This window comes from Ailuropoda melanoleuca, chromosome X (genome assembly GCF_002007445.2).
Source record: "Ailuropoda melanoleuca isolate Jingjing chromosome X, ASM200744v2, whole genome shotgun sequence".
NCBI classification, from domain to species: Eukaryota; Metazoa; Chordata; class Mammalia; order Carnivora; family Ursidae; genus Ailuropoda; species Ailuropoda melanoleuca.
Genome location: NC_048238.1, coordinates 101405141 through 101418625, shown reverse-complemented (window position 1 = coordinate 101418625; position 13485 = coordinate 101405141). Strand labels below are relative to the sequence as shown.

At 51.6% G+C, this 13485-nt stretch overlaps 1 protein-coding gene across 1 annotated transcript; it reads right to left on the bottom strand.

Moving 5' to 3' along the window:
- Positions 1 to 4186: 4186 nt before the first annotated feature.
- Positions 4187 to 12065, bottom strand: LOC109491066 (melanoma-associated antigen 10-like). The gene is given in 8 exon segments (XM_034649648.1): positions 4187 to 4727; positions 4729 to 4789; positions 4791 to 5561; positions 6961 to 7064; positions 7440 to 7511; positions 7850 to 7928; positions 9506 to 9553; positions 11914 to 12065. Coding segments are annotated over 3 exon segments (1086 nt in total). The 5' UTR covers positions 5495 to 5561; positions 6961 to 7064; positions 7440 to 7511; positions 7850 to 7928; positions 9506 to 9553; positions 11914 to 12065; the 3' UTR covers positions 4187 to 4406.
- Positions 12066 to 13485: the final 1420 nt, after the last annotated feature.

The following is a 13485-nucleotide window of genomic DNA, read 5'->3' as shown; positions in this document are numbered from 1 at the left end:
TTCAGAGTTTATGGCACTACAGGGCAGAAAGCCAGCACCTAGACTCTCTGTTCTCAGCCAGCTACCATACTCCTATGCCTGGGAACAGTACAGCACTAAAGTGCCACCTGTTCTTCTTGCGACCCAGCGGATCCCCAGACCATAGTGTCACACCTGGGATTCCACCCCACTTTGCCACCTGAGTACGTTTAAGCCAGGCATGTGTGCCACTGTAACAGACTTCCAAAAGTTCCAATTTTGCACTCTGCTGCTTTTTGCAGTAGCCTCCTTAAGCAGGTTCCCTCCCCACCACCATATCCACAGCTATATCGCACCAGATTCAAGTCTCCACACCTCCTACCTTCCAAAAGGTGGTCATTTTTCTACTTGTAGACTTGCAGTATTTGTTCTCCCAGACCTCCTCTGATTGATTTCTTGGGTGTTCAGAATGATGTGATAACTAGCTGTATTTGAGGGACCAAACTTAGGGTCCCCCTATGCCTCTGCCATCTCAACTCCTCTTGTTTTGTTTTTTTTTTGAGGCTTTGGGTTTTAACCACATGGTAAACTCATTCATCTCTGTATGTGTTCAGTGGACAATTTAAAAAAATGCATCCCATTAAAATCCCACTGCAAATATCAGGGTGGTTTCAAAAATAATCTGACTTCAAAATTATATCCCAATAATCAGTAGATTACATGTCACATCAGACCCTACTCACAAGCCCATCTGGAAAACACTGAGAGGTTTTTTTCAATATACCCAGGGGAATGACCATATATTAGCTTCCTAGGGCTGCCGTAATAAATTACCACAAACTGGATTAAAACAATAGAAATTTATTCTTTCATAGTTCTGGAGGCCAACAGTCCAAAATGAAGGTGCCGGCAAGTTGGTTCCTTCTGCAGACTTTGAAGAACTCTATCTCATGGCTCTCTCCTAGCTTCTGGCAATTGCCAGCAATCCTTGACATTCCTTCCCTTTCGGATGCATCACTCCAATCTCTGATTCCATTCTTCACATCCCCTTCTCTGTGTCTCTATGTGTGTTTAAATCTCCCTCTCCTTTTTCTTATTATACTATTCATTGTTTTTAGGGCCCACCCTAAATACAAGATAATCACAACTCTAGATTCCTAAAGTAATTACATTTGCAAAAACTCTACTCCCTAATAAGGCCACATACACACATACAGATATGCCCCATTTTTAGACCATTATGCCACTTCATTTTTACAAAAGATCTATGTGGGTACCTGTTTTCACTAACTGAAAGAAATTCCAAGAGGATTTTTGCTTTTAAGAAAAAAAGGTGAAAAACAAAAATATAGAGTTCAGCATTTGTTTTGCAGTGAGCCCTATAAAGAGGCAGCCTCTATAAAGTGCCTCTATAAAGAGAGCACAGGGGCGCCTGGGTGGTTCAGTTATTAAGCGTCTGCCTTCGGCCCAGGGTGCGATCCCAGTGTTCTGGGATCTAGCCCCCGCATCGGGCTCCCTGCTCTGCTGGGAGCCTGCTTCTTCCTCTCCCACTCCCCCTGCTTGTGTTCCCTCTCTCGCTGGCTGTCTCTCTCTCTCTCTGTCAAATAAATAAATAAAATCTTAAAAAAAAAAAAAAAGGCAGCACACACCCCAAGCAGAGAGGATGGCACCACCAAGCACTTTCCCCCAGGAACTACACTCAGCATCTCAGCATCAAGACGCCATACCTTTGAAGTTATCTGTGAGCATCTGTCCTTTATCTTGATTTATTTTGTACATCTGTTACCAAGACGTGTCCTAAGGTATCAGAAAGGCCTAAGAGAGGTTATTTTGGGGGTCTGGGAATGCTAAAAACATTTTCCTTTTAAATTAATGGTGATTGCTTCTCCATGTCATGCCATTTAGGCTTACAAAACTTTTCATAGAAATGCTCTACTTTTAGATAGAGAAGGGAATCTATACTGGAAATTAGGCCTTGGACATATCTTTTGAAGGGTCACCATTCAACTTACTGCAGATCAATTGAAACAACACATGTCCAAACCAAACTTTTAAGCTCAAGGGGCTGTTGCTATCAGGGCTCCAGAGTGATGTTTGGGAGAGGCAGGGGACTTTTGCAGGGGTGGGAATGTTTTACGTTGGGAGATAGCAAGTGGTTCTGGGTTGTTCACTGGGAGCAAAGCACAGCCTTCAGAGGAGAAGACAGTGAAAAGCTGGTCAGTAGGCCAGGTTCCAGAATTGGACGGGAGGGCCCACTGGGAAAGATGGAAGGTGCTGTAATTCAGGAAATTGCTAGGACTGGACACAAATGCCAGCATCTGAGCAGAATCAGCTATTAACTATCATAGGGTTCAGAGCAGAAGGGCCCTAGATAAACAAAGTTTAGTCAATTCCCAAATTATGTTTTATTCTAATTTCTTCTTCTTTAGGGGCCTGCTTTTAGTATCCTGTCACATGGTCCTTCTTTTTGCTGCCTGAGAGACATGGAGTACTGAGAACTGGCTGAGACAGAAGACCTGCCTCAGGCTATGAGTGGAACCAACGTGTGCCCTAGATGAATTCAGATCAGGGTTTTTGTTTTGTTTTGTTTTGAAGATTTTATTTATTTATTTGACAGAGAGACACAGCCAGCGAGTGAGGGAACATAAGCAGGGAGAGTGGGAGAGGAAGAAGCAGGCTCCCAGCAGAGCAGGGAGCCCGATGCGGGGCTTGATCCCAGGACACTGGGATCACGCCCTGAGCCGAAGGCAGACACTTAACAACTGAGCCAGCCAGGCGCCCCCAGATCAGGGTTCTAGTCCCAGTCCCATCACTTACTAGTAGTATAATCTTGGGGAAATTACCAATCGCTGTAAGTCTTAGATTCATCATCTGTAAAACGGGTTTGATGAACCCTGTTTTCTAAGACTGCTATGCATGTAAAGTATCTGGTACAGTGCCTGGCATTTATCAGATCTTTAGTAACAGTTATTTCTAATATTATTTTGTCCCCAGACCCTACTGCCCTCTCCTCTGGGATTTTGTGTTCGTCCAGGACATCTCAGATAATATGTAGCTCAGTAAGAGTCAGAATGTAAGATTAGGCAAAAACGTTGCTTCACGAATAAAATTCATTAAATTTTCCCTCTTAGAGGATATATAATTTGGCTATGAGTCTTTCTCAGCTGATATAACTCAAAGGTTCTGAAAATTTGAGTCAAAGACCAACTCCTTCCTTCCCTCCTAGGTGTTCATCCATCCAAAACACTATTTTCATGCATTTCACTCCCACCAAAACCTAGATCTGCTTAGATTTAGCCAAATTACACTCAAGATAACCTACCTTTAATGTTATTTTAATGGAGTGGGCTCTGGCTCTCTCTGGCTAGGGAGGGGCTAGCTTAGTGGCTTCTGGATACCACCTCAAGGGAATATCACTCTATTCTCAAGAAATCATTGCAGTTGATGTATATAGAACACCTAGTTAAGTGCACTGTGTTAGCTGCACTGAGACAAAAGTTCAGGATTTCATCCATACTTGTTCCAGGTGGAGATTTCTCTAGCTTATCCATGATACAAAAGGAACTACTAAGCAGTTTTCTATTCCAGGCTTTTCTGTCACTTCTAGAACACACCACCTGACAGTCCGGCCCCTACTATCACCCACAGCAGGTATTGCAGTTTCCCAAAGCCCTAAACTGCCTCACCCTTGGGCATTTCTACTTGACTGCTCAAATCTGGAGATCCACCTTGTCACTCCTTGTTTTTGCTTGTTCTTTAGGTATTAGGAGACATCTCACCATCTTCCTGATTGCTGCTCCTAGCACCTACCATTTTACGATTAGGGGTGTGTCTTGTTTATCCTAGTATTTCCACTATTAACACAGTGCTTTCCAAGGAGAAAATATCCAATTAATATTTGACAAATAAATGAGTCAGTAGGCAGGGTTTTTTAAAATAAGATTTATTAAGATTATGCCTACTTTCTTCAGTAAGCCAAGCAAATCTAGGTATGTATCTTTTAATATTACATAATAATAAACTAAAGTGGTTAAGGGAATCCAAAAATTAACCACCTTTTACATTTTTTCTCCATTTTCTTTCACATTTCCAAGGAAATTCCTATTCCAGTATCATGTTATCTTGTTCCAGATCACAAAATAAGAGGGAAGGTTCCCCAGTTTGTTTTATAAAATATCAAAACTCATATTCTTAAATCTGATAAACAGCAATAGATGTGTAACAAATTCATTTATATACTTAGATTCTAAAGCTAATAAAACTTCTATTTAAAAAAACAGCATTTGAAGAATACCAAAAGGAAAAAAAAGATAAACCTCCAAATCATCCATATACAGGAACACAAAGTTGTACAGTGTTCTCCCTAGCCTGACCCTGACCCTGACCCTCCTCTACTCAGAGCCAGGACTGCCCTCTTCAAATACGGAGTGAATATTTGGGCTCACTCTTCAGTTGGGGCCCGGAGAAGCTGCTGGCCAATGCTGTTTAACGAACATGGCATTAGTATTATCCACAGAATGAATTCTGGGCTGGGCTCTCCCTTCCTCATCTCTTAAAGCCTCCTCATACCAGCAGGAGAAGGAAATGGGGTCAGTCCCTTTGATCTTAGCCAAAAACTCCAGAACTTTCATCTTACTGGTTTCAGCATAAGCCCTGGGACCCCACAGGAATTCATAACGTGGAGGATCACTGTTAGGCACCTGCCGGTACTCCAGGTAATTCTCCTGCACCCAATCTCTGGTGATGAGCTTCCTGGGCTCCCCATAAATGGAAATGCTCCCTCCCAGCATACACTCCCATCATATTCAGGAAATCCCAGATGTCTTCCTCGTGGACAATTGCCCTCTATGAAGATCACACCCAGGATGATTATCAGGAGACCATTTTTAGGCATGCTGTGGTTGTCGCTAAGCACCTCATCATGGGTGAGGTCCAGTGAATTGACAAGGACATAGGAGTGGGTGGTGGGGTCCACTTCCTTCACATCAATGCCACAGATCACCTCCAAACACTTAGAAGCTTTCTTGAAGATCACAGGGAATTGTTTCTTGTACCTTTTGGTGACAACCTTCAGCATTTCTGCCTCTGTGATGGGCTCCTTCAATCGATACTTGAGGACCATGAAATGCACCAAATCAGCCACCATCTCATGTAGTGGGTCTCTGGGCAAAGATTCAGTGTCTATGGAGGTCTGCAGGGAACTTGTATCCTCTTCTTCTTGGCTGTTGGAGACTCCCTCTGATGTGCTCCATGATGCAGAGAAGGAGTGGGAGCTCTGAGGACTCTGGGGAGGACTCAGTGTTGCAGCAGGCTCCCTTTCCTCCTCCTCCTCTGGGGAGACTGGGATCACAGGAGAGGAAGGCGGGGAGGCAGAGGTGGAGGGGTAGGAGAAGTTGAAAGAGCAAGAGGAAACAGAGGAAGTCTCGTCCTTGTCCTCAGTTATGAGAACATCTGCCACTTCTAGGCCTTGTATCTCACTTTGGGTTTGAAAGTCTGGCTCAAATGTGAGGCGTAGACGCTTTGGAGAGGGAGGCATGATGACTCTTGTTGGCAGTAGCAAGTAGAAGTATGAGCAAGACAGTGGGAGATGGGGAACCACAGGCCTGTGGGAGGGAGGAAGAGGGTTAGTGATCTCAGCAGAGAAACACACCCTTGGCAGCTCTGACAAAGGCCAACTTACAGGCTCTTTGGGGGGTGCTCTAGGGCCTCACAGAGCTTCTGTCTTCCTGGACGGTTTCCTAGAAACCTCTAGGAGGATATGAGAAAGCTCTTCAGGGTGCAGCCAGCCAGCACAGCTCAAGGCTTCCAGAGGTGACTGTAGGCAGGTGAAGTTGGGCACTGTGGGGTCCCTTCTGTTCTGACATGGGTGGAGTCCTTAGTAGACATTCAAGGTGTGTACCTCACCTTGGCTCCTTGCACTGCCTGGGCCTCCTCTGCTCTGCTGACCTGAGGACATGTGCCTCACACCAAGACCTCACCTCATAGTTCCTGGAGCCCTGAACAGGTGAAGAGGGGCCAGGCTCTGGGAGATCCCTACTATTCTGCAGTGGATGATCCCCTCCGTGCTCACTAAGGTTCTCACTTTTCCCCTAACAAGGCCTGCCCACTATCTGACCCCCCCCACCATGCCACTGCCGCTGACCCTCCCCTGCAGCCAACCCCTCCCCAACTTCCCTGCCTCTCCTAGTGTAAGGCAAAACTTTCAGAACAGGAGCTCACATTCCTGAGACCAATGAGAAGGAAGTGAAAGAGCCACACATTTGACCATACAAGGCCAGGGCTTCTCTGGATGACAGCAAGAGTGGCCAAAGTCTGTGGGAATCCCTCTCTCCTACCTGAGGGTTACCCTCATTGCTCACATTGATGCCTGGTAGAGCCTGGGACTCCTCCCTCTGCTTTCCTGAGTCTGACCCCTTCAGAACAAGCCTTCGCCTCTCTGAGACCACCAAGAAGGGACTGACCATATCTGTCCACTATGCCCCAGGGTCTCCCAGAGCTGACAGCAGGGGCAGGGTAGGGCTGGGTATGCCTTCAGTCCTCACTCAGGGTACCTATCTTAAACCCTGGCAGAGACTGGGACTCCGCCCTCTGCTGACCTGATATGTCTCCTCCTCAGAGCAAGACCCTCACCTTTCTGAGAACCCCTGCACAAAAATGAGGAGGCACCACATCTTGTTACCTTTGCTAGATCCTTCCAGTGCTGACAGAAAGGGGAGGGCCCCACCTGTTCTGTGGTGGAGCTATCTTCAATCCTCCCTTCATGGCATTCATCTTTACTCCTGGCACAGTCCGGGCTACTCCCTGCTGACTGAACATCACCCCTCAGGCCATGACCTCACCTCTCTGGGACACCTCCCTCACCTTGGGAAAGTGAGGGCATACTATATCCAGGCAACCCTGTTATGCGTTGTCCCAGGGCTGAGAAAAGAAGTGAGCCAGACATTATGGTGTCTCTTCTTTCTGGGGTGGGAAGTACCTTCATTCCTCACCAAAGGTCCTTACCTTGACTCCTGGTAGAGCTTGGGACTCCTCCCTCTTCTGACCGGATGTGGCTTCTTCAGCTGACCTGACTTCACACTCAGACTAAGGACTTCAGCTCCAAGTCCCTCAAGACAAAAGTGAAGAGACATCACAGCCAGCCACTGCTTCCCAGGGTCTCCAGGGCTGACAGCAGGGGCTAGGCCCCATCTGTCCCAGATTGGGGGGGGGGGTTCCCCTCTGTCTTCCCTCAAGGTAGTCTTTACTTGTGGCAGGGCCTGGGCCCACTTCCTCTGGTGCCCTGAAACCACTCTCTCAGACCAAGGTCTCACTTCCCAGAGACACCAACACGTACCCCATGCAGGAAGTGAGGAGGTACCACATCTGGGCATTCCTACCCAGATCCTCCCAGGGTGGACAGTGGGGGCAGGGTGAAGTTTCTGTGAGGCTCCTTCTGTCTGGGCTGGGGGTACCCTAGTCTTCCTTCAAGGTCCTTATCTTACCTTGATTTGTCACAGATCCTGGGCCTCCTCCCTCTGTTGATGTCACCAGCTCAGACCAAGCCCTTCACCTCCCTGGGATAGTCCAAACAAAAGTAAAAAGACACCAAATCCAGCCACTCCTGCCTGGGGTCCATTCCAGCATGGCAAATATACCCAATCCTCCCTCAGGATATTTGTCTGTACTCCTGGCAAGGCCTGCCCTACCCTCTGCTGACCTGAAGTCTCCCCCTCCAACTAAGACCTTACCTCCATGAGCCACTCTATCCCCTTGATTCCTGGTAGAGTCTGTAGCAGAGGTGAGAGTTCCTCCCACCTGGCCACCCTGCTCATATCCTCCCAGGGTGAGATTCTGTGGCCTCCCTCTTTTCAGGGAGTGGGTGGTGGTTTCAGGCTCCACCAAGGGTCCTTACCTTGATTCCTGATAGAGCCCGGGACTCCTCCCTCTTCTGCAGTGATGTGTCACCTCCTCAGACCAAGGTCCTCACCTCTCTAAGACTCTCCCCCAGACAAAAGTAAGGAAATGTCACATCTAGCCAACCTTGCCTGTGGACTCCTGGGGTTGACAGGAGGGGAAGGGCAGGGCTGGGGCCTCTTCTCTCTTGGGGTATTTTCAAGGTTGGCCAAGACCACATCTACCTGGGGTGGAAGGTCCTCCCAATCCTCCTTCAGGGTCCTCTTCTTGATGCTTGGCAGGGCCTGGACTGTACCCTCTATTAAACTGAGGTTACAACCCTCAGAAAAAGCCTCACCTCCCTCAGACTCCCAGAGTGGAAATCAGGAAGCACTATATTTGGCAACCCTGCTGTGTGGCCTCCCAGGCTGTAAGACCTCTCTCTATAGGATGAGAAGTCCTCTAAATCCTCCTTCAGAGTCCTCATCTTGACACCTAGCAGAGCACAGTACTCCTCCCTCTGCTGCACTCAGGCTACACCCATCAGACCAAGGTCTTTACTTCCCTGCAAGCCCCCCACCAGAAAAAACGGAGGAGTGGCCACATCCAATAACTATGCCCCTGGTCCTCCCATGTTGACAGCAAGGGTGGAGAAGCACTGGGTCCCATCTGCTCTGGTGAAGGGGGTGCCCCAAGTCCTTAAATTGAACCCTGGTGGGGCCTGGGACTCCTCCCTTTATGAAGCTGCCCTTGCCCCTTCAGACCTAGGTCCTCATTCCCCTGAGAACCTCCAAACAAAAGTAAAGGGAAGCCACATCCTGCCACCTCCTAGGGCTCACAGCAGGGGCTGAATCCCATCTGTCCTGCAGCGGGGGGATATCATCTGTCTTCCCTTAAGGTATTCACATTGCATCCTCAAACGAAGGCCTCACTGCCATGAGACAAGCCCCACCACTTCCTGGAAGAACTGAGGGCACACCACATCTGACCACCACTGCCTGAGTCCTCCCTTGGCTGACAGTGGGGGCAGAGTGGAGCCCCTCTGTCTGCAGTAGAAAGTCCCATTATCCATCCTAAAAGTATTCATAGTTATTCCTGACAGGGCCTGCATCCCCTCCCTTCTGCTGACCTGAGGATGGTCCCTCAACCCATGGCCACCATCTCCTCGAGATGCCAGAGAAGTAAGTCAGGGGGATAAAGAATTGCCCCTGTGCTCCACAGGCCTGCTCAAGTCTTCTCAGGGCTGACACGAGGGGTAGGTTTCTAAGGGGCCCCCACTGTCTGGCCTGGGAGGTCCCTGTACTTTTCCCTCAGTGTCCTCACCTTGATGCCTGGCAAGGCCTAGGACTTCTCCCTCTACTGACCTGAGCCTGCACCCCTCGGAAAAAGCCTCATTCCCTCAGGCTCCAAATATGAACATCCGGATACACCACACCAGGATACATCACACCCGGGGTCTCCTCCCATGGGGTCCCCACCTCGTGCGGAAAGACCTGGGAATGCATCCTTCCGCTGACCCGAGTCCAGCTCTGACTAACAAGTCTCATGTCCCTCAGACTCCCAAAATGGAAGTCGAGACAAAATATTCGGGACCCGTGCCTGTGGTTTCTAGCGCTAACAGCACGTGCATGGCAGGGCTTGTTCCCCCTCCCCGCCCCCCCGCCACCACACACACCTCTATTTGCAGTGAGCAGAGCCTCCACTCTCCTTCAGGGTCTTCACCCTGTGTGGGGAAATGCCTGACGCTGTCCCTCCGCTGACGTGAGTTGGAGGCACCTCAGACAAAGCGTCATGTCCCTCGGACTCCCAAAATGGAAGTCACGACATGCCATATCTGACCATTCCTGTTTGCAGTTTCCCAGGGTTGATGGCTGGGTGACCCTCAGCCCCCATCGCTGTGGAGGGTCCTCTCCACCGCGCTACTCAGGGCCTTCACCTTGAAGCCTCGCAGAGCCTGGGATTCCTCCCTCTTTTGACCTAAATCCGCACCCCTCAAAGAAAGCCCCAGGTGCCCCAGGATCCCAAGACGAAAGTCACGGAACGCCACATCCGACCACCGGTCCCCGGGGCTTTCCAGGACTGATGGCACCGGCAGGGCAGAGCTCGGCCCCCACCCGCTGCCAGCAAAAGCCTCCCCCTTCTCCCTCAGGGTCCTCACCTCGAAGCCTGGCTGTGCCTAGGATTCCTCTCTCTTCTGACCTAAGCCCAGTCTGCTCAGAGCTAGCCTCAAGTCCCTCACACTCCTCACACGAAAGTCCAGAGACGCCACAGCCACATACGGGAACTCTGCCCGGGGTCTCTCTGGGTGACTGCAGGGGCGGGGCGGGGCTAGAGGCTCTCTATATGCAGTGGGTGGTGACTTCACACCTCCCCCCAGGGTCTGCAACTAAGTGATTGGCTAAACCTATGACTCCTCCCTCTGGTGACCTGAAGCCCCACCCCTCAGGCTCCCAGATATAGATCAGAAACCTAACGAACATCCGGGGACCCTGCCTAGGCTTCTCAGGGTTGACGGGAAGAGCAAGGTGACTGTGGGGACCCCTTTGTGGTGGGGGCTCCCCTCGCTCCCCCTCAGGGTCCTCATCTAGTGCTGGCAAGGCCTGGGGCTCATCCCTCCCCTGACAGAGTCAAGCCCCCTTAGAAGCAGCCTTATGTCCCCTGAGTCCCAAACCGAAAGTCACGGAACGCCACATCCGAACACCCGTGCCCGGGACTTTCCAGGACTGATGGCACCGGCAGGGCAGAGCTCGGCCCCCCACCCGCTCCCAGCGAAAGCCTCCCCCTTCTCCCTCAAGGTCCTCACCTCGAAGCCTGGCTGTGCCTAGGATTCCTCTCTCTTCTGACCTAAGCCCATTCTGCTCAGAGCTAGCCTCAAGTCCCTCACACTCCTCACACGAAAGTCCAGAGACGCCACAGCCACATACGGGAACTCTGCCCGGGGTCTCTCCGGGTGACTGCAGGGGCGGGGCGGGGCTAGAGGCTCTCTATATGCAGTGGGTGGTGACTTCACACCTCCCCCCAGGGTCTGCAACTGATTGGCTAAACCTCTGACTCCTCCCTCTGGTGACCTGAAGCCCCACCCCTCAGGCTCCCAGATATAGATCAGAAACCTAACGAACATCCGGGGACCCTGCCTAGGCTTCTCAGGGTTGACGGGAAGAGCAAGGTGACTGTGGGGACCCCTTTGTGGTGGGGGCTCCCCTCGCTCCCCCTCAGGGTCCTCATCTAGTGCTGGCAAGGCCTGGGGCTCATCCCTCCCCTGACAGAGTCAAGCCCCCTTAGAAGCAGCCTTATGTCCCCCGAGTCCCAAACCGAAAGTCACGGAACGCCACATCCGAACACCCGTGCCCGGGACTTTCCAGGACTGATGGCACCGGCAGGGCAGAGCTCGGCCCCCACCCGCTGCCAGCAAAAGCCTCCCCCTTCTCCCTCAGGGTCCTCACCTCGAAGCCTGGCTGTGCCTAGGATTCCTCTCTCTTCTGACCTAAGCCCATTCTGCTCAGAGCTAGCCTCAAGTCCCTCACACTCCTCACACGAAAGTCCAGAGACGCCACAGCCACATACGGGAACTCTGCCCGGGGTCTCTCCGGGTGACTGCAGGGGCGGGGCGGGGCTAGAGGCTCTCTATATGCAGTGGGTGGTGACTTCACACCTCCCCCCAGGGTCTGCAACTGATTGGCTAAACCTCTGACTCCTCCCTCTGGTGACCTGAAGCCCCACCCCTCAGGCTCCCAGATATAGATCAGAAACCTAACGAACATCCGGGGACCCTGCCTAGGCTTCTCAGGGTTGACGGGAAGAGCAAGGTGACTGTGGGGACCCCTTTGTGGTGGGGGCTCCCCTCGCTCCCCCTCAGGGTCCTCATCTAGTGCTGGCAAGGCCTGGGGCTCATCCCTCCCCTGACAGAGTCAAGCCCCCTTAGAAGCAGCCTTATGTCCCCCGAGTCCCAAACCGAAAGTCACGGAACGCCACATCCGAACACCCGTGCCCGGGACTTTCCAGGACTGATGGCACCGGCAGGGCAGAGCTCGGCCCCCACCCGCTGCCAGCAAAAGCCTCCCCCTTCTCCCTCAGGGTCCTCACCTCGAAGCCTGGCTGTGCCTAGGATTCCTCTCTCTTCTGACCTAAGCCCATTCTGCTCAGAGCTAGCCTCAAGTCCCTCACACTCCTCACACGAAAGTCCAGAGACGCCACAGCCACATACGGGAACTCTGCCCGGGGTCTCTCCGGGTGACTGCAGGGGCGGGGCGGGGCTAGAGGCTCTCNTCCGCTCCGCTCAGAGCAAGCCTCAAGTCCCTCACACTCCTCACAGGGAAGTCCAGACACGCCATAAATGGGAACTCTGCCCGGCGTCTCCCCGGGAAGACTGCATGGGTAGGGCGAGATAGGGACCCTATGTGTGGGGTGGAAAAATCCCTAAGTCCTAGCTCAGGGCCCTCATCTTGACTCCTGGCACAGCCTGAGTCACTCTCCTTTCTGGAGCCGAGCTCGCCGGCCCCAGAATAAGCCCTTCGCCTTCCCGAGAACTTCAAGGTGGAAGTGAGGGAGCATCTCTGGGCCATTCTGCACCAGGGCAACTGAAGGTTGATGTCAGGGGCAGGGCAAGCTCCCTGTCACCACCCTCCTGTCTGAGACTGTAGGGATACCCTGGGACGTGTCCAAGGCATTTATATTTACTACTGACAGGGCTTGCGTATCCTCCCTTTTGCAGACGTGATGCACCCCTCAGTCCAAGGCCCTCATTTCCCCGAGACTCCCTCCATCGAAAGAGGGGACACTTCTGCTTGACTGACCTGCCTGGGATCCCCCATTCTCATTACATGGGCAGCTTTCTGGGGGTCCCCCTCAGTCTGGGAAGGGAGTCTTGTCAGCCCTCCCTCAAGATCCTCCTCTGGATGCCTGGCAGGGGCTGAGTCCCCTCCCCTCTCCTGACATGAAACTGGGCCCCTCACATCAAAGTTCTCACCTTTCCCTGATGCCCTAGTGGGACGTCAGGGGACACCCTATTTGGCCACCATGCTTTAGGGCCTTCCAGGGCTGAAAGCAGGTAAAAGGCTAGATTCTGTGGCACTTCCTCTACCTGGGGCCTGGGTCTATTTAGTCCTTCCTCAGGATCCTCACCTCGATGTCTGGTGGAGACCAGAACATCCCTTCTTTTGAGCACATCCAGTGACCATGCCCTGGAACTTCCCAGGGCTAACCACAGAAACAGGGCAGGTGTCTTCAGGCCCTCAAATCCTCCTTCAGGTCCTCACCTTGTCTACTAGCAAGGTCTGGACTCCTCCCTTTGCTGACCTACCTCTACCACCCTCAGACCAAAGCCCCCAGCTTCCTGAGACCCCCAAGGTGGAAATGAAGGAGGGCTGCTCAGCCTGGGACTCCTGCCTGGAGTCTCCCAGGACTAACCACCAGCAGTGAAGAAGGATTCTGTGTGATAACCTCTGTTCTGGAATGGGTGAACCCCTTAGTTCACTTTTGAGGGTCCTTATCTTGTATCCTGGCTTCTCTATTAAATACCATGTAGGAAATTACCCCTTCCTGCTAGCTCTGACCATTTGTTCAAGTGCAACTCTTACAGAGAATGGTTTCAGGTTCCAGGCTAGATGCCAGGTAGGGTAGTAGCAGTACCCATGACAGAGAAACTCAACTTTCCGT